This window comes from Protopterus annectens, chromosome 6.part0 (genome assembly GCF_019279795.1).
Source record: "Protopterus annectens isolate FY-2018-M chromosome 6.part0, PAN1.0, whole genome shotgun sequence".
Lineage (NCBI taxonomy): Eukaryota > Metazoa > Chordata > Ceratodontiformes > Protopteridae > Protopterus > Protopterus annectens.
In genome coordinates, this window is record NC_056737.1 from 421,777,514 (window position 1) to 421,805,095 (window position 27,582).

The 27,582-nt window shown below is 41.8% G+C and overlaps 1 protein-coding gene across 1 annotated transcript in view; it reads left to right on the top strand.

Moving 5' to 3' along the window:
* PACS2 (phosphofurin acidic cluster sorting protein 2) overlaps positions 1–27,582 on the top strand; it is a 1,734,969-nt gene that overhangs the window by 1,617,402 nt on the left and 89,985 nt on the right. The window contains exon 24 of the mRNA XM_044073533.1: positions 8,488–8,601. Within this exon, the coding sequence (XP_043929468.1) occupies positions 8,488–8,601 (114 nt within the window). The remainder of the gene's footprint in view (positions 1–8,487; positions 8,602–27,582) is intronic.

Sequence of the window (27,582 nt, forward strand, 5' to 3'; positions counted from 1 at the left end):
AATGTTTGCAACAAAAATTATGTAAGTATGGTTTATTTTCATTTATGTAAATGAATTATTTCCTATGTCATACATGATAATTTAATAAAGATGTTTCTTGTTTAAAAAAATTGTCTAATGCTGTAAGATCTTACCATTTGAGCTACTTTGTCTTATTCCTTAATCTGCATCATATTTGCCATCTGTACACCCTTCCTAGACTTCTTTCTTAATCTGCATCATATTATGAACAGCTAATCACATTCTTTTTCTCTTATAGCAATCAGATATACTAATTAGTAGTTTTACTGTATTTAATGTCAAACTCTGAAATAATAAACATGAGTAGAATCACAGAATGTCATGTCATGGAATATGGTTAGCACCTGTCCCTCTTTATGCAGGAGAGTCCCTCTTTCAGCCGTTATGTCCTGTGATGGGAAAAGAAAAGCATGAAAAATGACAAATGTCCTGAGATTTCCAGACTAAAAAAATACCTTAGGTTTCTTCTAATTGTTGCATAGAGCAAATATTCCGCATCTGTAATACCTCAGTATTACATGAGACAATATAAAAAACTCAAGTTTGAAAACAGTGAGGTGTATTGCGACATAAAATTATATATTAGTCCTTTGCACTGATTGTGGATATGGCTTGTCATGCAAAATCTCAGTTACCATAAAAAAAAGTCCCACTTTTGGCATTTGGAAAGGTTGTAGCTGTGCCGTGGAATATACACATTCCTCCTTATTTTTTCAAGTGCACTTGGCATTAGCATAGGTTGTGTGTTTGTTAGGATTTAAGGCTGTTTGTGCAATCTCTATTTGAACTGTGTTCTACATGCATCTTGAGTGCTTATTTTTTAATGTCCATGATGTTTCTCTTGCTGCATCCTCTCTGCAAAGGGGTAATGCCTAGTAGTGTCCAGACAGGATATTTAAGTATAATAAATTCCAAGTTGAGCACATGCTGATATGGTCTGTGCAGAGAGATGATGCATCTATAGCTTATGACCAAAAAAAATTAAACCTTCCACTCAAAAGGCCATTCCAGAACAGGAAAGAAATTGCAGATGAGGGTGTATGCCAGTCCTTTCACTTCCCCTGGAATGTGATGGGCTGTTACAATGATGGTATTATTGGTAGTGAAGCACATCAGAAATCAACCTTTTCATCCCACAGGAACATATGACCCTCCTTCTTTTACACATGAATCATCAGGGAATAGGGGGAGGGTTACACACACTTTCTTCCTGATTAAAGACTCTTCTTTGTATTCCACTTTCTTCATTTTATCAACTCATTGCAATGTTCAGTTGAAAAAGTCAAACTGGCTGTGAAGGGTTTGTTTTCAGATTGTGACATCCCTATCATCTGTCTGTAGTCTGAAACTGTAGATCTGACATTGTCAGTCCTCATTCTGTCATCAACCTGCGGGTTCGGTTCTGATCCTTGGGAACTGACTCAGCTGTTTCTATAGCTTGTGGACTCCAAAAACTTTCAAGTACATCCCTTACCCAAAATGCTTAGAATTGTTGTTGTGTCTTTCGGCTTTTCCCGGTTAGGGGTCGCCACAGCGGAACTCCAGTCCACTAATGATTGGCAGTAGAGTTTTATGTGCCGAGTTACCGGCCCTGGCGCACAAACTTCAATGAAGGTATGCCCATTCATGCATGTCTCCACACAGAAGACGCTCTAGTTGAGAATCGAACAGGACAACGTCTTACTAGGGTAGATTACCTTAAATCACGTTTGCCACTTTCAGCTTCAGGTGTGCTTCTCCATCTCTCTGTCTCGAGCCTTACCAGTTAAATCAAATAATTTTCATATTTTTCTCTTCTAATTTTATTTCAATCATGTTGTCAGTCTATCGCACCTTATGAATACCTTTCAGCCATTTTTAGGTGAATTTTCCTTCTTTCTTTCACTTTGCCTCCCTTGCTATCATCTTACCATTGCTGGTATCCTTCACTCTCATCTCTTACCGCTAGGTACGTCTCCTGTTACAATTGTTGGTAACTTTTTTCCCATTGTTCTGTCCCCTGTTAGTTTTTTTCTTCTGTGCCTGGTACCTTTCTCTTCTCTGCGTGTGTGTGTGTGTGTGTGTGTGTGTGTGTGTGTGTGTGTGTGTGTGTGTGTGTGTGTGTGTGCGTGTGTGCGTGTGTGTGTGCATGTGTGTGTGTGCGTGTGTGTGTGTGTGTTCTCGTTGCTGTCACTTCTCTTGGAAATGACAGGTAAACAGAAGGCTCTGGCAGGCTTTAAAAATGTATGAAATGCCATCATTAAATTCCTTTTTCAGGGCAGCGTTTATTATGTGTAAATTGCTTGGGTCCCTTACATTTGCAAGACGACTGCTCCATCTGACACAGTTTGTCACCAGGCATTTGTAGATAGAAAGAATAAACTCATTCTGAAAGGTCTACAACCATCCTCTTTTGGGGAGGCAATATCTGGATCTCTGGTTCAGGTCAAGACTTAACACAAATCTAGACTTACTTCTGCTGCTGCTTCTTCCTTTTCTAGATCCTTGGAGGTGATGAAATGCTGTGCCTCGGTTCCTAGTACTTCCTCGTTGCCAAGCACAAAAAAGAAGACATCGGAACAGACTTCTAAATACTCGACCCAGAAATATGCTTCAGAACCGATGCCTGCTGCTTCTGTCCCAACTCCTTCATTGGCACTGGAACAATTGGCATCTTCCTTTACTCCACTACCTAAGACTCAGTATTCCCCTTCAGTGGTCCCCTTTGTGACAGGCCACTGTATTCATTGCTGGGCCAAAGTCCCTCTCAGTGGTCTCCATCCATTTTTCCAGGAGTCTGACTGAAGACGACATAGGTTGGCGATGAAAATGCTTTGGGCCCAAGGCTTGTCAGGCACTCCCATCAGTTCCCACCCCTTCAGGACAGGCACTAACACCTGATACTCCCCCCTCCATACCTCATCCTCTAACCTCAACAGGCACTTTAGAGTCCTCGGTTCCAAATTTTCTAGAACCGACCATGTTGAGTCCTCTTGTGGCTGCAGCTTGACTGTTGGTTCTGAGTTGTTGGGGTCTGCTCCCTTTTATCAGAGCCATCTCAGCAACTCAGTAAATTGACACTTACAAGTTTTGGTCTGACTTCGGTCTCGACGGGGACCTCATCAGTACAGAGAGAGGCTTCAGCACCGATATCCTCCCTTTAAGTCCTGGAGTGCGTTTTGTCTTTTGATAGGTCAGGCTTTAAGGCCATGAAGAGGGCATTGGCTACTTCTAGTACCAGGTTGGTTCCTTCCTCCTTGGAGCCTCTGTTCCTGGCTGGTTCAGGCCTGGAGCATCAGCCAGCCCCTCCACAGGGTCAGTAGGTACTGCATCCTCAGGTTACCCAGCAGGGTACCCCGTTGTCTTCCAAAAAATCCCCAGAGGTTTCCCCTGAGGAGGTCCCTCAGAAGAAATTGTGTAAGAGGAAACACAGACTCTCTAGAGGAGTCCATCACAGCAGACATGGATTTCAATGAGGGAGAAGGGTCCCCCAGATCACCTGATGATGTCTTCTTTGGAGACATCCTAGAAGCAGAGAGGTGGTTGGAAGTCCCTCAACCCTTCATTCAAGGAATCCGTGTACCTGCAGGCTTTCTGTACCCACCCATCTACTTCAGTGTCTCCACCTGCCGACGAGCTCATTGAGTTGATCTCTTTTCGGGTGTGGAAGGCCCCTGATGCAACTGAACCAATTCCCAAGAGACCAGACAAAATTATCACAGCCCTGGAAGGTAAGCCTTTCTGGACAAAGGGAGTTCCTGTTGATGCCATGGTGGTAGCAGTGGCCACTAAAAAGGAACGAGGGGAGGAAAGTTCCTCTATCCATCCCCGGACAAGGTGTCACAGACAATGGACAGATTTGAGAGGCAAGTTTACACTTCATTGCCCTTTGCCCTGTGGTCTTTGAATTACCTTGCATATTTTACTAGATTACAGAGATATCTAATAAAGGAGGTGTCAGATACTCTCTCAGGAGCTGTTTCTGAGGATGTATGAGAATCAGTCACTTCTTAGTTGGCTACCCTGACTTCCATTTCTAATTCTTCCATAATGCTCATTCCACTTGAAGCGGAAGGAACGACAAGAGCAGCAGGTTCAGGTATTTCTATAAGAAGGTATGCTTGGATGCATTTGTGCAATTTTGCGGAGCCCTTCAAGTCTTTGTTTGTCAATGCACCTTTTGACGGCTCTTCCCTTTTTGGCACAACTGTTAGAGACACTTTAACTTGGTGTGAGATGCATGGGAAACCCTTTCTGCCATAGGAGTACATTTTTCCACTCCTCAGAGGTCCTTCTCTAGGAACCAATGTGGAATGGGCAAAATGTGGTTCAGAAAATCCCCAAGGTCTTTCAGACAATACCTGGTGAAGGTTCCACCATGGGCAGAGGGAAGAACAGTAATGGAAGCTGCCATTGTGGCAGAGGTGGCACATCTGAATGGAGGCCCGGTTGTCCACTTCTGGAGGCAGTCGGGGGTCACTTATATTTGCATCTAAAAGCCTGGCAAGAAATCTGCTCTGATACTTGGGTGCAGAGAATAATTTCCAGAAGTTATATAATTCTCTTTTCCCTTCCTCTTCCCTATTCAAAGAAATTCTCCGATGTTCCACCCAGTCAGAGGGAACAAGCAGCCATTCAAATTCAAAAGCTGTTAGAAAAAAAGAGTCACCCAAGACGTCCCACCAGACCAAATAGAATATGCATTTTACTCAAGATTCTTTTTAGTGCCAAAAGAGACAGGGGACTGGAGACCAATTTTGGATCTCAGCGAACTGAACAAATCTGTTTGAAAAACCAAATTCTACATGGTCACAGTTCAGTCCATTCTTCCATTTTTAGGAAAATATGACTGGATGTGGTCTATAGATCTTCAGGATGTGTGCTATCACATAAAGATTGGCAGACATTCCAGACTATTCTTTCACTTCCGGCTGGGAGACTGTCATTACCAATTCACAGTTTTACCCTTTGGTCTCACCACAGCCCCCAGGGTGTTCACCAAATGCATGGTAGTAGTAGCAGTTTACTTAAGACTGCAAGGATTCTGGGTATTTCCGTACTTAGATGACTGGCTCATTTCTGCTAGTAAATGGCAACTACCACTAACAGCAAAACAAAAAGTCTTACAAGTATGCAACCATCTAGGCATCACAATCAACTTTGAAAATCCACACTGGAACCAACACAAAGTCTAACTTTCATAGGAGCTCTGTTGAACAAATGAACCTCCATTACCTCACTTCCTCTATCTCAACTGGAAACTATCCAGAATCAAGTCTGTATATTAGTTCAAAGAAACAGAGTTCCAGCTTGGCTAGTACTTCAAGCATTGGAGTCAATGGCAGCTGCCATAACTCTTGTTCCCCTAGCCAGGTTTCACATGAGAATTTTACAATGGCTTCTTGCAGCTCAGTGGTCTATCCTTCAGCATCCCTTGTCTATGCCAGTCTTAATCACCAACACATGCAAGAGAGATCTCATATGGTGGATCATTCAAAACACGTCTTACAAGGGCATCCATTCATTCCATCTCAACCCAAGGCTACAGTAACCACGGATGCTTCCCACCTTGGGGAGGGGGGCATTGCCAGGGAAAGACAGTCCAGGGCACTTGGTCTCCAACAGAGGCCAATGTGCACATAAATGTTCTAGAGATGAGAGCAGTTCTTTTGGCATTGCTAGCACTCCAGGACACACTAGCTCTAGGTATGATTATGATTCAGGTAGACAACATGTCAGTGGTCTGGTACATCAACAAACAGGGGGAACCAGATCTTACCCCTTATGCTGAGAAGCCCTCAGTGTATGGAAGTGGATGATCTCATCCATCCACTTTCTCATTGCAATGCATATTCCAGGGAAGTCAAATGTGATAGCAGATAAATTGAGGAGGTGCATTCTTCTACCTCACGTGGTCCCCCAATCTAAAAGTTTCAGAATGGATATTCCGCACATGGGGCCAGCCTTGTTGCAAACCTTTTGCCTCCCCTCTGAACAACAAATGCAGCAGCTACTTTGCCCTCATCCCCCAGAGGGGGAATTACCGAGGGATGCTGTTCTTCACAATTGGCCACCAGGTCTCCTTTATGCCTTTCCTCCGACCCCACTAATTCCCAAATTTCTACAGAAAGCAGCCAAGTTGAAGAGCAAAGTCATCCTCATTGCCCCTTTTTGGCCTCAGCAAATTTGATTCCCCTTCATTTGGCCTCATCTGGTACAACAACTTTGGATTCTGGATCCAACTCCAGATCTCCCATCACACCTGACAGGCACCAGGCACTCAGACAATACAACTCTCAAGCTGACAGCTTTGTTTCTCCAATTCCATTATTGGCCAGGCAGGATATGCTCTCTTCCCCAGTCAGACGCATACGTTTGTCATCTCATAAACCATCTACATGCAAACTTTACCCAAGTTAATGGAAAAGATTTGTTCACTGGGCCTCTCTACATCACCTTGATCCTTTTTCAGTGCCAGTTCACAAAATTCTTCATTTTCTAGCTTTCATTTTCAATGTTGGGGCTTCCACCTCTATGGTTAATGTCCAACTGACAGCCATTTCTAAGTTCCACAGTGATGTCCTTGGATCATCCATCGCTTCATGTAGGCTTTGTAAAGCCTTTTTAAAAGGTGCACTAGTTTCAGAAACCAACCTTAATTAGTGTTATTAACCTTCCATTTTTTTCCCATATTTCTCTAACAAGGGTGAATACTCACTACATCTGTTAGATGTTCAAAGGCAACTAAGATTCTACCTTGACAAGACCAAAGGCATCAGGAAGTCTGATCAACTGTTTATTTCCTTTTCACATAATACATTAGGACAACCTGTGAACAAAGTAACCCTAGTTAAGTGGATTTTGGACTGTACCTCTTTTGTTTATAGGATGAGGGGTATATCTTTGCCTATATCCCACAAAAACACACTTAACTAGAGCAGTAGCTACTTCTGCTGTCTTCCAATCAAGAACATACATGGATGACATTGGTGCAGCTGCAACTTGGGCGTCTCCCCATACCTTTGTTACTCATTACAAGTTAGATCTGGTCTTTTGGGGAAGAGCTTTATTTGGCTCAGTGGTATTCGGGAATATCCTTCCTCGAGTCCACCCAGGACTCTAAGTAGCTGAGGACTGTGTCCCACAGGTTGATGACAGAATGAAGAGTGACAACTTCAGATAAAGAAGTTATGTCTTACCATAACATTCCATCTGAATTGTCCATCTTCATCTGTCATCAACTCCCCTCCCTCCTTCCCCCTGTCAGATTTCCTGGAAGAATGGGCATTCATCTGAGATTTTTCCTTTTGAAAATGATTCTACTCTGGATATGTTCTTTCATTTTTTTTTTTTTTTACTTCTTTCAATCACTTATCAGCAAACACAGTCTGAGGTAATCTGCCCTAACCATTATGGGTAAGGGATGTTTTCATGAGTTTTTGGAGTCCTAGGTAAAGTGAAGTTACAGAAAGATGAGGCAGCTATAAGTGTCAGTGTTGTTGCATGAAAATGAAGCTTGTGGAATCTGTGTTGGCATAGGTTTACAGAGATGGCCTCCTAAAGCCGTGTCTGCAAGAGGAAACTGTAATGCAGTCACGGTCTCAAAAGCATGAATGGAAGTCCAGTATAAGATTTCTTGTGAAATTCTCCAGATTTCTTAGAATATTGAATAAACTAGAGAAATGTGTGATTTGTTCCAGAATTTAAAATTTATTCCAAGGACTGATGAGTTACAGGTAGTAAAATGTGAATGTGCAGAGTCCATGGCATGCTTAGTTTAATGTTAAGGTTCATTTTTACGGTAAGCAGTGTGATGTAATGCATGCCAACTTATGGCTGTATAGATTTTATAGTGTTTAAAAAACATACATGTATATATTTTACAGCTTTAAAAAAGGAGGATGCTGTATACATTGGTAAATAGTTTTAAGGTTATTGAGCTAGTTCCACTATTTAGTATGCTGTGGAGTATGTAGAAGTTGTAGACAAATCAATTTGAATATAGACTTCATGGAAGGTACTCACCTTAAAGTTAGAAAACTTTGATCTGGTTAGTGTTTTATGAGGAAACAGAAGATTTGCAGATGTAGGAGTTGGTAGCCACACCGAAAAAAGTGACTGTTAGACTTCCCCAGTTAACTTTGCCCCATCATAGCTAAGCTGCTTTCTACTATTCATGTTTTAAAATGTTAGATGAATGTTGTCATCTTTTGCTCCCTTACACTTAGCTATGTGTGATTCTTTTAACTTCTTTTCATAGTCCCTTTAAGACTGTCCCCAAATCATAGCTATACTTAGTAGTGGTACTGCTTCCAGTCTTTCCATTGGAGCATATTTAAGATATGTGACTCCAGGTGAAGTGGAAATTGCTTAAAGTTGAAGATTTTATGTAGTTCCGGGTTTGCCTGTGCATAATTGACTTGCTCTAAGATGGTGAGTTGATACTTAGGATTTACTTACATGATTTTGTTCTTTATACAATTATAGTGATGTTTTTGCCTAAGAAAACAAAAGACAAAGAAGTGGAGGCAAAGAGTCAAGTTATAGAAGGCATCAGTCGACTGATTTGCACAGCTAAGCATCAACAAACTATGCTACGTGGTAAGAATTAAACTGGATTTTTGAACTGTTTATACTTAACTGAGATTTCTTGCAAACTTTTTGCAAAACATTCCCTTTGCTAAAGGGAATGAAATAAAGAAGACTGAAGTGCATTATTCTTCAGATCAAATGATGATGCCATTATAAAAATAATAAAGGAGCTTTTCCTTTATGCATACCAGAAATTAGTGGTTTGAAAGTGTTTGAGCAAAGCCACAGTGTGTTTCCTTTTTCTGAACTTGTAATCTGGTACTATGATTTGTCATGATGTAGCAAAAGCATTTCAACTAAAACCATACCAGTTTCTTTTGATAGTTTGTGTTTTATTTCATAATATAGTTACTTCATTGTGTATACGTAATGTGGGTTATTAGACTACACTTTTTCTTTGCAGGAAGAGCAGATGTTCTTCGTGTTTCACTGTTGCAGTCATTACATTTGGGTAATCTGCTGGCAGGTTGCCCTCAGTCGGCCTGCTTAACAAAGTCTTGGGTCCTGCATCGGTTGCTGTCCCTTCTTCCATGACTTAAGGTCGTCAGGGGTATAAAACATGCAGCCGACGCCATTACATCAGTCTTTCTTGCTGCGCGGTGCCCGAAGCAGAAGCAGTTCGCAAGTGCCGGTCGGCCGACTCCTAAAATTTTCATTTTCGAGTTTCAGAACCGAAGTCTTCAACTAAAAAGCTAAGTACCCCATTGGGGAAACTTTTTCTTGCTCCTTACCGATGTCAGTAAAAGTTAATAATTGTATTAGTTGTGGAAAGCAAATACTTCATAAGGATTTCCATTTGTACTGTGTTCCTTGCCTATGCCCTGACCACGATGTACCTTGTTGTTGGTTTTGTGCTTTATTTAATCAGTGCACTATCTGTCGTCGGTATATTTTTGCTTCTAAACATTTCAGTTCTTGGTTTAATTATCCAGAAATGATGTCAGTTAGCAATCCGACTACCGGAATACCAAAAAAACCGCAAAGAAAAAGACAGAGACAGGCCGTTGAGGTCCAAAACTGCCGACGATGCTCCTCCTAAGCAAGTCGCCAGTTCACTGGTACTCAGTGAGGCACTTTCGCAGCCCCTGATACCCGCTACTTCTGAGTCGCAGGCCTCTACTGAGACCCATTCGGATTCCTGTATGCCGCGAGATGCTTCAATTATGGAACCCGCGGATGTCTCTACCTTGGATGGGTCCGGAGCCGCTGTGCAGGCACCGGCTTCTGAGGGTGTATTCAGGCCTACAGATATGTATATTAATCTGACACCATTTTCATTATTAAGGCCAAAATCTCACTCTATGACTAAAAAACCGATGTTCAGGCCCCTATGCCTAAAAAACAAATTATCAAAATGGCTGAAGATTTAATTACTTTAATCAGTGGTAGTCAACCCCCCCCCCTTTATAAGAGGCCTAGGGCTGAACTTGACTATGAATCTTCTGAACAGGACTCTGTTTCTTCTGACTCTTCTAATGAACAGGATTTGTCCATATCTACTTATGAGGACTCTGATGCAGAGGATTCCATTCCTTCTGCTTCTCCCCCTGAGGATTTTTCTTTTGGGGAAACTTTACATACCTTAAGGGAGCAATTCCACTGGGAAAGTCAGGATTTTTCTGAATCCAAAAGGAGGCTTAGGGATTTCCTTCTTCTTCCTCAGCATAGGCCTTTGGCTATACCTCCTGTACTAGACATTGTTGATGATGTGTTTTCAGAATCCAGTATGACCTCTGATTCTCTGCCTTCGGTTCCTTGTAAGCTAGACAAATATTACAGGGTTCCTGACTCCCACAAATTCCTTTTCAAAAATCCTGTTGCTGACCCTGAAACCATTTCTCAGGGGCCAAGGGCATTAAGGCTTCTACTGCTAAAAATCCTACCCCTTCTGATAGAGACTCCAGGGTGCTGGATAGATGAGGTAAAAAGGTTTATACTTCTGCAACCTTGGCAATCAGGGCTTTAAACTGTCAATGCCATATGCTAAAATAGCAGCAGCATGTCATGGGACTGCTTACACAGAAAATTATGTTGATTTCTGACTGTGTGGAAAATAAAGATTTACAGGATTTATTGCATTCAGCTAAACAAGTTGGAAAACATACTTTGCAATGTGGTTTTGATTCTTTGGAGGCCTCTTGCAGGGCTGCTGTTACTGGGTCTGTGCTTAGAAGGCATGCTTGGCTTAGGGAGCAATCTCTGCCTGATCATGTTAAAGCAAAATTGTTGGACGCTCCTTTACAGCAGGATGGCCTGTTTGGCAATAAGACTGAAGAAGTTCTAAAAAAGATGGAAGATAAAGCTAAATCTATGCAAACTGTGAAAGATTTCTTACAAGTACAACCTCCAAGATTTAGTAGGCACTGGCCTACTAAGAAGTGGTCATTTCCAGTTCCTTCTAGAGCCTCTCAAGCCAAACCCAGACATTCCAAAAACACCAGGTTTCAGTCCCAAGGAACTTTCAGAACTAAGCAATGGGGTGCCTCCTCTTCCAAATCTGGAAACAACAAGACACCTCCCTATGGTAAACAGTCTCAATGACTTTCCTTTAGAATTACCAAGCACTTACCTTTTAGCCGCCCCTTTGGGGGGAAAACTGGCACTTCATGCAAAAAACTGGCAACTTATAACCCAGGACAAATGGGCTTTAAATATAGTGTCCCAGGGATACAGATTTCATTTTCACATGTTGCTAACTCCAAACGGATGGCCAGACCTGCCCCCAAATCAGTGGGCAGAGGCTCAGAAACAAGTACTTTCCCTCTTAAACATGGGGGCTATTCAACTAGTGCCAGAAGAGGAAAAGGGACAAGGTTTCTATTCCAGACTTTTCCTGGTACCCAGAAAAGACAAATCATGGCATCCAATTCTGGATCTGTCTACTCTAAACACCTTTCTGGAAATTCCAGAATTCAAGATGCTGACTCTTCACCAGTTACTTCCTCTGCTAGGCAAAGATGCCTGATTGGCAACTCTAGATCTAAAAGAGGCTTACCTGCATATCCCAATCAGGGAATCTTGCAGAAGATACCTCCGCTTCAAAGCAGGCTACTTGCATTATCAGTTCTCTGCACTGCCCTTTGGCTTATCTACTGCACCCAGGGTCTTTACAAAGTGCCTGGCTCCAGTAATTGCATTTTGCAGGCAAAGAAATATTCAAATATATCCATACCTGGACGATTGTCTAATTCAGGCAGAAAACAAGGCCATTCTTCTAAAACATCTGGCGTTTGTAAAAAGGGTTCTAACTTGTCTAGGGTACACCATAAATGAAAATAAATCACAACTAGTACCCTCTCAAAAAATTACATTCCTGGGTGCAAGCTTGAATACAACTTCCCAGATGGCTTTCCATACGCCAGAAAAGTCAATTTAGTTGGTGACTTACTTCAAACAGGTGGCCACAAAAACCCTGCTATCTGCAAGACAAATACTGCAAGCCTTGGGGTTCATGGTCGTCTGCATTCTTCTAATTCCATATGCAAGACTGCATATGAGGAAGCTTCAGTGGTACTTAAAAAGTTTATGGAGTCAACATCGTCACAGCCTGAAAACAATGTTTCCTATCATACCTTGCCTGAAGCTAGAGTTCCTGTGGTGGGCAGAGGCCTGCCACCAAAACAAGGGACTGCCATTCGCACCACCCCCTGCCACCCAAACCCTAACTACAGATGCATCAGACTATGCATGGGGGACTCATCTGGCAGGGAAGTGCATTCAGGGCAAATGGAGCCCAAATCAAATGCACCTTCATATCAATCAAAAAGAAATGCTAGCTGTACAGAATGCACTGACAGCCTTCAAGGACTACCTTCATCCAGGGCAACTAATGGTAAAGATGGACAACACCACAGTTAATGTGGTACATAAACAAGCAGGGGGGGGTACACATTCCTACCCCCTCTGCAGACAAGCCATGGTATTGTGGAACATTGCCTTGAGCTATCAAGTACAACTACAAGCTCAATTCCTGCCAGGAAAGCTGAATATTTTGGCAGACAAACTAAGCAGAAATCTCATGGACCCACATGAATGGAAACTGGAACCATGGATTTTCAACATGTTGACACGCAAATGGGGGAGCTCAGACACAGATCTCTTTGCCTCACCCCAGAACTACCAGTTGGACAAATTTTGCACAAGAACTCCTCACAAAAAGCCTGGAAAGTGGTTGCTCTGTCCTTCAGCTGGGAAAACCTATCAGTCTATGCCTTTCCCCCTCTGCCTTTGTTCTCCAAGTTCTACTAAAAGTCAAACAGGACAAACCAAAAATGATTTTGCTTGCTCCAGACTGGCATCGCCAACACTGGTACCCACTCCTACGCAGTCTGTCAAAAATTTCTCCTTGGCACCTGCCTCAGGCACCTTCCTTACTGTCTCAGCAGAACAACCAAATTCTGCACCCTCAGCTCCAAACATTGAATATTGCAGCTTGGCTAATCACTTAAATTCTCCCTTAGCATCCCTCAGCAAACCTGTGATGGATGCCATTTTGGAGGCGAGAAGACCTAGTACTAGAAAATCTTATGCTGACAAATGGAAAAGATTCTGTGCCTGGAATCAATCTCAAGGGATGAACACAGCAGTGCCCAATTTACCTCAGATTTTGCAATACTTAACTGAGATGCTTCACAAAGGCCTGTCTTTTTCTTCCATAAAAATCCATGCCTCAGCCATTTCACCTCATTACCACACAGAACCCCCCCCCTTCTCTCATCCTCTGCTAAAGCAGTATCTCAGAGGGGCCAAAAACTTAAGGCCACCCAGGAGAGCTCCAACCCCTGCCTGGGACCTTAACTTTGTATTGGAGAAACTCAATCTACCTCTTCGAGCCAGCTGCTACTGCAGACTTAAAATTTCTTTCCTGGAAAACAGCCTTCCTTTTAGCAATCACTTTGGCTAGAAGGATTTCTGAATTACAGGCTATTATGGCAGTGGAGCCTTTCATCATCTTTGTGCGGACAGGGTGTCACTCAGGACCATCCCATCCTTCATGCCCAAGGTGGTATCCAATCAGTCCATTCATTTGCCAACTTTATTTCCCAATCCACAGAACAAGGGGGAGCAGATTCTGCATTCATTGGATGTACACAGACAACTTAGATTTTACTTGGACAGGACTAAATCTCGAAGAAAATCTGAACAACTGCTGGTAGCATTTGCTGCAGGGGCAGAGGGAAAGGCTATTTCAAAGCAAACCATTTCCAAATGGATAAGCCATTGTATTCATTTCTACTATAAGCACCATGGAAAACCTATCCCCCAGGGAATCAGATCCCATTCCACCAGGGCTGCATCTACTTCTACAGCCTTTCTCAGAGATGTTTCTACCAGGGATATTCTAGAAGCTGCTACCTGGAGTTCAGTTCATACTTTCACCAAGCACTGTCATTTACCAATTTTCTCTAAATCCAGAGCTGGCTTTGCCACTGCTGTTTTGCAGGGCCTTATAGCCGATCCTAATACTGTATAAATCCATCCTCCCAACCTTAGCTTTGGTAATCTACCCAAATGTAATGACTGCAACAGTGAAACATGAAGAACATAGTACAGTTGTGTACACTTACCATAAATGTAGATGTTCGAGTGTATTCACTGTTGCAGTCCTGGTTACCCTCCCCCCAGCCCCCTGTCTTTTCTCTTAATATGATTCTCCTTTATTTTACTACACTTAAAAGCCTTTTTGGTGTATTTGCTTTTGTTTGGAGGTATATATTTTTGTGTGTTAAATTATTTATATATTTTGCTCCCCATTTGGGGGGCACTTGACATCTGGGGCAAGAAAAACTGATGTAATGGCGTCGGCTGCATGTTTTATACCCCTGATGACCTGGCGTCATGGAAGAAGGGACTGCAACCGACGCAAGACCCAAGACTTTGTTAATCAGGCCAACTGAGGGCAACCTGCCAGCAGATTACCCAAATGTAATGACTGCAACAGTGAATACACTCGAACATCTACATTTATGGTAAGTGTACACAACTGTACTTTCTGCTTCCTGTTGTATTTGCAGGTAGGTTTTCAGTATTTGGGTGTTTGTTTTTACACAGACAAATGCACACATATACACCTGTGCATGTCTATGTTTGCAGACTGTTGCAGCTTGAAATGCATTATTTCAGAATAACAGTCAGAAATCTGTTTTCTTAGCACACCAAACCTGAAATGAAGAAATAATAAATAAAACAGCAATGCATTATGTTGGGAGGAGAATTTCTTGAAATCACACACGCACAATTGTGGGAGGAAAGAGCCTTCCACTTATCTCTAAATCACATCCCCACAGCAGAAATCCCCAACTCATAAGGTCCAGTAGTGTGAATTCTCCCTCTCAGGTTCTGCAGTTCAACCATACAACTAACTCCTGATCTTTGCCAGAGGCTGGCACAGATGTCTGTTAACCTCACTATCCCAGCCACTGAGAAAAGTATTATGAATGCCATGTGTGCCTGAAGTCAAACATGCTTATTTCTATCTCAGAATCTCTAGTGTAACCCATGTAATTGGAGTTTTAATAGATGTAAACAAATTTAAACTTAAGCAACTTCCCCACTGGTGTTTTTTGTTTTACTTTCTGAAAATGCGTAATAGACTTCATGTAAGTGATTAGAAATTATTGGAACTGGTTAAATAATGAACTTGAAGCCCATAAAAAAGCCTTTCATTACTGTACCGTATAGACTGGTATTTCAGATTAGCTCGATATTCTGTTATATAGATAGTGTGTTAACTGAAGTGTCTAGCATGAAAATGTTTTAAAAGCCAAATTGTGTTGTTTGTAAAATTTAAGAAGTTCATATTACAATAAAAAAAATAATAAGGGTAATTAGCTTATAACAAGATTTTGGGACCATTTTTAAAGCTGGTATAAGCAAAGTTTAAAAGTAGTTGGTTGCTATTTCTATTATTTTATGTTTTTACTGTGTATGATTGGTCACTCTATATTAACTCTACACACACACACACACACACACGCTGTTGCTGTGCTACTGTGAAATGCAAATAATTTTCCATTCTACAAGTCAATACATAGATGAAAATGGTCATTCATTCTTACTTTTACCCAAAGTCAAGTGTGGGTCTCCCTGTTATGACATTGGCCTTAGAACCACTGTACTACTTCATCAACTGCTTTCCTCACACAGCAAGCACAGTTATATTGTGCACTCCAGAGCAACTGGGTACTCTCTAAAGTGAGACCAGGGTTCCTGCTTTACACTTTAACTTTCAGCTTGTCCAGTCATGAACACTACCACACACCGTCAATCTGCCTATCCCTTGTATCAAATTCATCCTCTTATCTATGGTGGCCCTCAGATCTTCTCATGTCTTACTATTTAGATTGCCCTGCTTTAGCATCACATTCTCATGCAATACTTTATACTGGCTGTGCTATGAATACTTGTGTGTAGACTGTTTTACTAGTGGCCTGGGTCATGGTTGAAAAGTGTCTTTTGACCAGGCATCCACCCAGCTCAGTAATTAAAAATGAAATTAAGTAAAAATAACACTGCAGTTGTGATGTCATTGAGCTGCAGTTCATCGAAACATATGTACTTTTTGCTAAAAAGCTGCTCTTTGTAGGTCTTAGTATTGCTTCTTTGAATGTAAGGCATTGAATCAACAGCTTGGTCCTTGGAGGACTGACAGATTTACGGTCACTAAAAAGTACAAGAACATTTATTAAAATCCTGTGACTGATACTTTATAACTGATTGTGAAATTTCAGAAGAATCTAAGCATACAGCTAACTTAAATAGTTTACCATCTGGCAAAGGGGGTAAAATCATGTATAGATTTAGCAAGAGGATTTAGAGATGTAAGTCATGTAGCATGCCGTCCTGGCAGAACTAAGTGAATGAAATAATGTTTTGCCAGATTAGTTCCATTCACATAAATTTATGAACACTCTTTTTTCAAAGGGATAGACTCTCCAAATCACATCTGTGTGTGAAGGTCTGTAACTTACAACCCCCACTGCTTATATAATTCCAAATTCATGCAAGCTTTAGGAAGCATGACATTGTGATGCCATGGAGTTGCACTGTGTAGTGGTGTTGTGGGTAGTGCAAGACAGGATTGCAACCCTCCCCTATTTACAAAAATAATTTTCCTTGATTTAGTTATCAGTAAAATGATGCATCTGTCAGTTATTGTTGGTATTTTGTTAAGATGAATCAAAACTGAGCTACACATTATGTAACTGGACGTCACTTCCCATAACCTTATAACAAAATATTAAGGGATGACCTGACAGAAAATTGGGTAGATACTTTTTATGAACTAAAACATGTCAAATGTAATTAATACTTGCAGATAAGATTGACCATCTCTTCTCCGGTGCAGAAGGATGAGGCCTTGAATGTGATCTAGATGCCCCATAATAGTGGCGTGAGTGCTGGAGCAGACAAGATGGGAAGGATGGCATTCAGTAACCACTGCCAGATTGCCCAACCTGGAGTTATTACACTCATGACACATGAGCCTTCTGAATACACATTGCCAAGCAGTTGCTCATCATTCATACTGCCTCAGCAGCATATGGGTTTTGTGCTGCACATACCCAAATTGGCAGCTTTCCATAACTCAGAATTCCCTCCTCTGACTGCCTATGACAGGAGATAACCTAGCCCCCCATCCGCAGGGAAGCCTAACCCGTATATCAGCAAGTCAGTTGTTCAGTCTTTTAGTGCCAGCTGTAGGAATCACAGTTGAATCTCCTCAGCAGCCTGAATTGATGGATTACATCTTCCAGACTCAATGAAGATCCCGTTTTGAATTTCCCTTCCTCTTTATTACTTATTTTTGATTTAATTCTGTTTTATATCTGCACACACACACACACACACACACACACACACACACACACACACACACACACACACACACACACACACACACACACACACACACACACACATACATATATATAAGCATGTGGTGTATGTACATTTTTTAAATATATTTGCTATTTACTCCTGCTGGTATTAATTCCTGTGGTATCTTAATTACTTGTATGCTTAGTGCTGCTTTTAAGAAGTTATAGGGCTTTTCTAAAGTGTTTTATGACTTGTACTGGGAACCTAAAATTCTGTGGTGTCTGTTGAACAGTATTGACTTCCATGTGTATGTAGACATGAGATTTAATTGCTCCTTTTGTTTATCTGCATCATTTTGAAGTTGTGACAGCAAAATATTTTGCTTTTTTCACTTTTTCTTCATTTATATGAAATGTACTCCTCATTTAACACTGCCATAGACATTTTATTGTTAAATCACAATTTTACCACAATGTACTTATTTGCATTTTTATGGAGAATTTTAATTTTTGACAAGGAAGTCTGTATGTAAATGATTATTTCAGCTGTTTTAAAATGGTTTTTATTTGATTTAAGGAAATATGTGTGACTTTTGGCAGCTGGGAAAGATGTGCAGCAAGTAAAGGTGATAAAGGATAATGAGGGAAACGTACTCACAAGTGAGGAGACTGTGTTGAGCAGATGGAAAGAGTACTTTGAGGGGATGATGAATGAAGAGAATGAGAGAGAGAGAAGGTTGGATGATATGAGGATAGTGAATCAGGAAGTGAAACAGATTAGCAAGGAGGAAGTAAGGACAGCTGTGAAGAGAATGAAGAATGGAAAGGCTGTTTACCCAGATGCATATCAGTGGTAGCATGGAGGTGCTTAGGAGAAATGGCAGTGGAGTTTTTAACCAGATTGTTTAATGAAATCTTGGAAAGTCAGAGGATGCCTGAGGAGTGGAGAAAAAGTATTTTGGTACATATCTTTAAGATTAAGGGTGATGTGCAGAGCTGTAGTAACTACAGAGGGATAAAACTGATCAGTCACAGCTTGAAGCTAGGTTAAGAAGGGAGGTGATGATTGGTCATCAGCAATATAGTTTCATGCCGGGAAAGAGCACTACAGATTTGATGTTTGCTCTGAGAGTGTTTATGGAAAAATATAGAGAAGGTCAGAAGAAGTTGCATTGTGTCTTTGTGGACTTAGAGAAAGCATATGACAGGGTGCCTACAGAGGAGTTGTGGTACTGTATGAGGAAGTCGGGAGTGGCAAAGAAGTATGTAAGAGTGGAACAGGATATGTATGACAGTAGTGTGACAGTGGTGAGGTCTGCGGTGGGAGTTACGGATGAGTTTAAGGTGGAGGTGGGATTACATCAAGGATCAGCTCTGAGCCCTTTCTTATTTACAGTGGTGATGGACAGGTTGACAGATGAGATCAGACAGGAGGCCCCGTGGACTATGATGTTTGCAGATGACATTATGATCTGTAGTGAGAGTAGGGACCAGGTTGAGGAGACCCTGGAGAGGTGAAGATATGCTCTAGAGAGGAGAGCAATGAAGGTCAGCAGGACTAAGACAGAATGCATTTGTGTGAATGAGAGGGAAGATAGAGGAATGGTGAGGATGCAGAGAGTAGAGTTGGTGAAGGTGGATGAGTTTAAGTACTTGGGATCAACAGTTCAGAGTAATGGTGAGTGTGGAAGAGAGGTGAAGAAGCGAGTACAGGCAGGGTGGAATGGGTAGAGAAGAGTGTCAGGACTGATTTGTGACAGACTGGTACCAGTAAGAGTGAAAGCGAAGGTCTACAAGACGGGTGGTGAGACCAACTATGTTATACGGGTTGGAGACTGTGGCACTGACAAAAAGGCAGGAGTCTGAGCTGGACGTGGCAGAGTTAAAGTTGTTGAGATTTGCACTAGGTGTGACGAGGATGGACAGGATTAAGAATCGGTACATTAGAGGGGTCAGCTCAGGTTGGAAGGTTTGGAGGAAAAGCCAGGGAGGCAAGATTGCGTTAGTTTGGACGTGCTGAGGAGGGATGCTGGGTATATTGGGAAAAGGATGTTAAGGATGGAGCTGTCAGGTAAGAGGAAAAGAGAAAGGCCTAAGGTTTATGGATGTGGTGAGAGAGGACATGTAGGTGGTTGGTGTGATAGAGCAAGATGCAGAGGACAGGAAGAAATGGAAACAGATGATCCACTGTGGCGACCCCTAACTGGAACAGCCGAAAGAGAAGATGATGATGTTTGACTCTTGGCACTGCTTGGACAAGTGAATGTTGTTTGATAATGTGACTCGATGTGATGTTTACTACATTGTGCAGGTTGTAGAATAAGGCTTAATACATTTTAAACCAGTTCTGCTATATATTATGCAGTTTAGTCTTGTTTGTTTTATGGGGACATAGTTTATATTTTCTATTACTGCTGCCCTTAGTCAGCCCTTAATAGTGTCAGTGTATTATTCTAGATGGTGTTTTCCCCTCACTTGATGAATCCTGTTACAACTGAATCCCCCCCTAGTCAAATCCAGTTGCACCTAAAAAGAAAACACTCAGCAAAAACATGTCTCCGCCTATGATTTGTGAATCTGTTGTTGCATTATGCCAGCCCACAGACCACTTACTTTTTTCTCCCATCACCCTCTGGCATGAGCCCACAACTCTATGGTATGGGTGTCAGAAACTTCCTCCAGTTCAGGTACAGGAGAACCCAACCCTTAAGATACAAGAGAGGGTCCAGGGTAACAGCCCCCTTGCCAGATGTAATAGTCTATCCCCAAGTGTTTATCCAGTATTGGCAGTTCACAGTAAGAAGATACTCTATCCCCAAGTGTTTATCCAGTATTGGCAGTTCACAGTAAGAAGACACGGAACCTTCACCACACTGCAGTGCCAACTATATATGATGTGGTTCCTTAACTAAGAATCTTTTACAGTCAGTTGATCTCTGAAACTTGTCTCTTCTTCAGAATGACTGTGGGGCTACCTTTTCCAGAGATCCATCTGTGGCTGCAGATTTTGATGGTTACTCTTGATACAGACAATAGTGAAATGTACCAAGTCCATCCAGTCTGATTATTTTGAAGGTGAACAGATTTAAGAACCCAAGCAGGTGTACAACTTTCCACAGGTAATAGCTAGGTTTAGACATATGTTTGACCGGAAGAAATCTGGAGCTGCTCCAGACATTGGCAGAGTTTATGATCTTATTGAGGAACAGATTCCAAATGTTTTGGCCATTCCTCTTCTGCTTCATGTCTTAGAAGATGTCTATAAGACTGCATGTAAAATCCCTTTGGCTAGTGAACCAGTTTCTTAAAAGGCTATGAGGAAATACAAGGTATTCTGATCTTGAAGCTCTCTCTGTTTCTTTGTCAGCTGACCCAGCTGTGGTTTCTCCAGCTCCCAAATCTAAAAAGAGGTCCTTGGCTTTTTCTTTCCCTACACCCCTAGTTAAAATTGGCAAGTTGTTATAATCTCAGGGTGGAAAAAAGTTAGCTCAGTCTAGTAATTTAGTGCTTAGATTTCTAAATAATCTAGACTGTAGGTAGAAGTTTATTTTGCAATGTACTTACAGTTTAGATGATTTTGCTGCATCTTTGCCTGTTGAACAGTAGTCTTGTATGAATGAGTTTGTTTCTAGTGTGACTCGGGTTATGAAACATGCTCTGATAAGTATTTTGGGAGGTGCAGACACAGTTTCTAGAAATGCAGACACTTCTGTTGTATTGGGAAGATATGCTTGGTTACATAACCATAATTTTTATGAGGATTTAAAAATGAGATTTTGAATGCTCCTTTAAGTTCTGAGTTTGTATTTGGCCCTGCTGCTACCCAGATTCTCAAAGTGTGATGATGCAAGTAAATTAATCCATGGGGGTATGTAGAATGTTTCATATTTCCAGGTCCTTTCCTAAGAAGACATCCAACTTCAAAGGGCAGAACAAACAAAATTACCAGCCTAACCAAAGAATAATTCAAAGAGGATATTTTTGGCAGTGGTCAGAAAAATCGTCCTCTCTTCAGGGGAATCCCCCTCATCCGCCAATCTAGGCACACGTTTTCTAAGTTACTCCTTCACATGTTGTAAGCAGAGATTATAGAACCAGTTTCTGCACCACAAAAAGGAAAAGGATTTTACTTCAGAATCTTTTTAGTACCCAGGAAGGAGCTGCTATGGAGACTAGTGTTATATTTGTCGTATCTAAATAACCTTTCTGAAAATGCCCAGATTCAAAATGCTAACCCTACAGATGGTCTTCCTCTTTCTTCCGGACTTCTGTATTGTGATGACTTTATATCTGAAAGGTGCTTATCACGTTCTAATTTCTTCCAACTTCAGGAAATGTCTGAGTTTTTTCTGTGTTTGGCTCCTGTTATCATTTTTTTGCCTTACCCTTGGGGCTATCTACTATTCCTGAAGTATTCACAAAGCGCCTGGCTCCAGTGGTTGCTTATTGCAGGTCCCAAGGCATCCACATTTTCCCTTAATTAGATGACTTGCTGATTTGTGTAGAGTCTGTTTCCAGGAGTTTAGAACCATTATGGAAGGTCTTAACCATTCTAGCTCACCTGGGCTTCAAGTTGAACTTACAATAGTCTTGTCTCACAACTTCACAAGAACTGTATTCTGGGGGTGTATAATAGACACACAACAAAGAATGACCTGTTTACCAGAAGACAAAGTCCTGACATCAGAACATTTTCAGGGATTCCTCTCTTCAAGAAACGGCCTCCACAAGAGAGTTTCTCAAAATTGTAGGCCTCATGGCATCAGTGATCTTCATAATACTTTCATCACTTTTGGTCTCCAGGTCCCCTTTTAGTAGTCACAAACAACTTCACAGTCTTGTGGTATGTGAACAAACAAGAGGGTACAAGGTTGGCAGTGATGGACTGAGAGCTAGCCTTACAGCATCCTCTAGTCTTTCAGGTCTCACTCATCCCATCAGAGTAAAACATAATGGCAGACAGGCTAGGCAGATCTTGGATGGACCTTCACGAGTGGAAACTCAGGACAGAGGTCTTCCAGGATTTGGTCCAGATGTGGGAGTACTTCATATTACTAGGTTTGTCTCCTTTCAAAACAAGCAGTTGGAAAAATTCTGTTAAGAGACATCCTTGGAGAACAGAAGTTTTTTTGTTCCCTTAGACAGGAATGTTCCTTTATGGATTTCCACCCTTTCTACTAATACCCAAGGTAATTCTGAAGATTCAGAAAGAATTACCAGAGATCATTGTGGTGACCTCCTTTTGGCCCAGGCAAAGTTGGTTCTCCCTTTTAATGGAATTGGCCAAGGGAATTACCACACACTTCCTCACATTCTTGATCTGCTCACACAGATTCAGGGTCAACTGGTGCACCTCAACGTAGAACAATTACAGCTGGCAGCCTGGATGATTGCATCATGGTGCCTTTTAAGCACTTATTCCATGCATGCTGTGCAGAAGGTATTGAAGGAGACAAGAAAACCTGCAACTAGAAAATCTTGTTTACAAGTGGAAGAGGTTTTATGGGTAGTGCCTAACCAATAACAGATGGCCCAGTATGGTGTGTACCTCACTGGTTTTAAAATATTTATGTGAGCTTCTCAATGATTTTATCTTATGCATCTATCAGGGTGCATCTTGCAGCCATCTCAGCTGGTCTGCCCATGGAGCCTCCTTTTTTCTCTTTTTGTAGTCAAACAGTTTATGAAAGCAGTGCTGCACTTGAGACCCACTAAAAAACTAATTTCTTCTCCTTGGGATCTCAACTTTGTTCTTGAAAATTGAACTTATTTAATTTTGAACCGGCCTTTCAAGCTGATTTAAAGTTCCTCATTTAGAAAACAAGTTTTGCCTATTGTTCTATCATCTGCAAGACTATTTTCTGAGCTGCAAGCTCTCATGGTTTGCTGACTTTAGTCGATTTTCCACAAGGACAGGATTGTTTTACGCACTAATTGTGTTTCTGAATTTACCCTGAATCAAGCCATCACTCTCTCAGTTTTGTTTTTGGGACCTAAAACGAGGGAGAGAAGATTCTGCAATACCTTTGATGTACACAGGCAGCTCAAGTGCTGCCTTGATAGGTTAAAGCCCTTCAGGAAAGCTGAACAGTTGTTCATTTCCTATTCTGATGCTACAAAACCTATCTCTAGGCAAGTATTTGCTTATTAGTTGTGGTCTGCTATTGTTTTTGTTACTCTCATCATGGTAAATCTATTCCATGCACGGTTAAGGCACATTCCATCACAGTCTTATCCTCTTTGGTGGCATCTTGGAAAGGAGTGAACTCGAAACTTTCTAGAGACAGCAGACCTGGTACTCTTTTCATACCTTTATAAAGCACTACAAAGTGCATTATTTCTGAAGTTACAGAGCAGGCTTTGTGAAGCTTATTCTCCAGGGACTCCTGGATCCTTCTCCTTCTCCTCCCAGTTAGGGTAAGCTTCAGTAATCTACCCATATGTCACTGAGGCAGTGTGAATGATAAGCATAGTTGCTTAAGTTACGTACCTATAAGAGTCAATGTCTGAATTTCACTCTGCCTTAATGGCAGTACCCACCCACTCTCCCCCATATTTTATATATAGTTCAGTGGTATCCAACCTTGTTATGTTGTTGTTTGGCTTTGGTTATTTGTGTTTTTTTTTTTTTATTATTATGATTGGTTGGTTTCAGGCAATTGTTGCATTTGGTCCTTCTTGGTTTTTCCTTGTTAGCACTAAAAGCCTGAACAGCTGACTTCCTGTGACAGAGGTTAGGCTTCCTTGATGAGAGGAGTTTAGCCGATCTCTTATCATAGAGAGTCAGAGGAGGGAATTCTGAGCTCTGGAAAGCTGCCAGTGTGGGCTTGGGCAGGCAGTATGAAATGTGAACATCTACTGTTACAGGTAAGTAGGACTTGTGCAACTGTACTTTCCTTCACAGAGCAGTCCAGGGAATGGTGCATGTGTGGAATGCACTATTCCACAAGGTTGGCAGCAATTGTGGAGCTGAAGAGAGCTGCTGCAGAGAGACATCTCAGTAGTGTAAAGAGATAAAGCCCTGAATGTGTCACAGATGACTCAAGTTAAACTAAATCTCTGGTTTCAGTTGGAGCTGGTTTGGGAGGATGAGAGTGAAAGGCTATTGCTAGCTCACACTTCTAGGGGGATGGAGACCGATCTGGTTTGCCACATGGGTGGCACCTAGCAGTGGAATTCCAAGCTTGTGCTACCATTAATGCATTCACACCAAGTAGCCAAGGAGAAAGTAGCATGCAGAGTCATGCTTCCCCTTGGGCAGTAGCAAGCCCATGGAAAGGATTATTATGGACCTTATTAACAAAGACACAGGTAATCTTCAGACTGTAGACCCAACCCAGTTCAGATTTGTTAAGGGTAGATCATGTCTGTTAAACCCGGGTGACGACTTCAAGAAGATCATCAAGGCCATGGATGAGGGAAGGATGAGGGAAGGACTGTGCATACAGCCTACCTTAACCTGGCCAAGGCATTTGACACAATTCCCCACTCTAGTATTATAGAGAAACTCACTCAATTAGGAATTAACCCATACATCTCCTGGTAGATAGCTCACCAACAGGAAGCATACTGTCAAAGTGGGCGAATCCACATCTAGCAAAAGCCCAGTCAACAGTGGCATACCACATGGTTCTTTGCTGGGCCAGTTACTGTTTGGAATTTATTTCTCAAAAGTGCAGGCAAACGTGGATGGCCTGTGGCTGACCAAGTTTGCTGACAAACTGCAAATTGGGAGCAATCATGGAGTCCCCCAACGATACCAGTGTACTGCAGAAAGGATTAGTGCAGACTAACAATTGGTGCCAGAGCCACAAACTGAAGCTAAATGCATAATTGTTCACTTTAGGAAAGCTAACACCCCTGGAAATTACAATATAGACAACACCCCCTAAGAGTATTTCCAGTGGTACGAGACCTGGGTAGTATCTACAGTGGTAAGGAAGTCGTAAGTGGCATATCTCATAAGTAAAGACATGGCATCAAGATCTAAGAACATTATAATTCCATTGTGCTTAGCCTTCTTCTGACCAGTTATTGAGTATGATGCAGCCTTCTGCATGTACCTCAAAAGACACCTGCAACAGCTGGAGAGACCACATAGGTTTCTCACCAAGAAAATACAAGTTACAGAAAACATGTCCTACCCAGAAAGATTACAAGCTTTATCACTGTATTCTGTCTCCTACAGGCTACTAAAGGGATATCTCTGTCTGACTTACAGGGCAGTATGTGTCCTGGCTGTGATGGTAATGTTAACCATTTGCAAATCAAATGGCACGAGGGTCCCTAGCTCCAAAAATCTTAACCTAGCCTTGGATGTGAACAAGTCGTGCTGTGAGACAGATTAATCTCCCAGAGACTGCCCCTTCTCTGGAATAAGCTTCCCATTCACATTAAACAAAGCCCTGTCCCTCTTCAAGCACAACCTAGATCAATGGATGGGTAATCGTAGAGTCACTCCGAGGGTGGAGCCCATATTGATATTAGGCTCATACCCTGTGAACTTCACTCACCTATGTATTGATAATTGGGGTAACTCGTGATAAATATGGCTAGGCTTGTAAAGGCTCTAGGGCCATTAGCCTAGTACCAACTATAAACCTCTGAGAAAGGGTATGCCAACCCCAGGATCAAACTGGTACACGCCTTACTCACTTGACTGTTGCCTAGGAATAGAGAGCTGATTGGATCAGTGCAGGAACAAATGGGCCATAAGGCTGTCTCCTATCCTGAAAATACATAGTTTCTCATCTTCAAGAATGGAAAGCCCAACTGAATGAGACAGAGGAGTCATTAGGCAACGGGGATAAAAAAAAAAAAAAAAAAAAAAAAGAGCGAGCTGTATCAGAGTTTTGGAGCATGGGACTCTGCTGAGTCCAAAATACTGCCCCAATCCCTATTGCTTGACTCCTCTGTTTCTGGGAAGCAAATGGCTATTGGTGCCATAGTACTCTCACCTGGTCTGGTGGGGGCCTGATTGTTGCCCTAGGAAAATAGGTCAGTGGGCTGAAGGAAGGCGATACATAAGGTAAGATCCAGTGACCAGGAATTTAAAAAAAAAATCAGTTGGAGATACAATGACTGTTATATTTTTTAATGTGTTCACAGTGCTGTGGAAGGCCAATTTTTTAATACCTCATATTGAGGTAGTTCCCACTCGATAATATATGACTGCATTTTTAACCTTTTACAGAGGATGATGTTAGAAGTTGATACAATGTTGAGGTACTCTTCATTAGATCATTGCTGCAGTAGACTAAGCTATTTGGGATGTGTTCTGCCTAGAATATAACAGCCGGACTACATCGAAAGCTTAAAAACATTTTCCACATGCCCAGACTGTTGCAAGCTCATGCAGGGCAGGGAGAAAGGCACCAGTCCGGGCACCAAACCCTTCAGAGCTTGCCAAAAAGTGCTCCTCTTGCTGGGTTTGAGGATCAGTGGTCAGCTAGTGAATTTACGTAGCTGGGCGTGTTACTTTTCTTTTGGAGAAAAACCTTCCACACATTTTTTTTAAGAAAAAAACAGTACTTTTGTGAAAAAAAATGATTTTTGCTAGGTGTCATCATTTCTGGGACCATCCCGAGACATACTTGTCATCTGTACCAGTATGTTTTCATTTACTCTCTCTGCTGTAAACTTAAGTTTTTAACAAGCTTACTGCACTTTTTATTCATGATCATTTTCTAAAGTGTTTTGGGGACTGAGGCAAGTATGTTTTGCGTTTGTCACTGTGTACTTTTTTAGGAAACATCACTTTTTCATATTTATTACGGACTATTGCTTACCAGATTTCAGGCTTCTTTTTCAACTTAACCATGAAACAGCTACTTCATGTGGACAACAGAAAAAGAAAATGACTAGACAGCCCTTGCCACTCTAGCATACTGCTTTCTTGCCTCAGTTGCAGATGGATGACCCTTCAGGGCCATTTCAGGTTCCTCAGATCACTCATCTTTTTTCCCTGGTTTCCATTGCAGTAATCTCGTAAGCCACCAGGGATCAGGGGTTAGGCATGTCTTCTTGCAGGTTGCAGTGTCCTCTGTGATCAAAGGAGAACCACTCTTGTCAGTTTAAAAGGAAGAAACTGTGAATGCTACTCTGTGTGGCTGACCTAAGAAGCCTGTTTACCACTGTGTTGTCCCCGACATGAGCCAGGCTGTTTCTATGG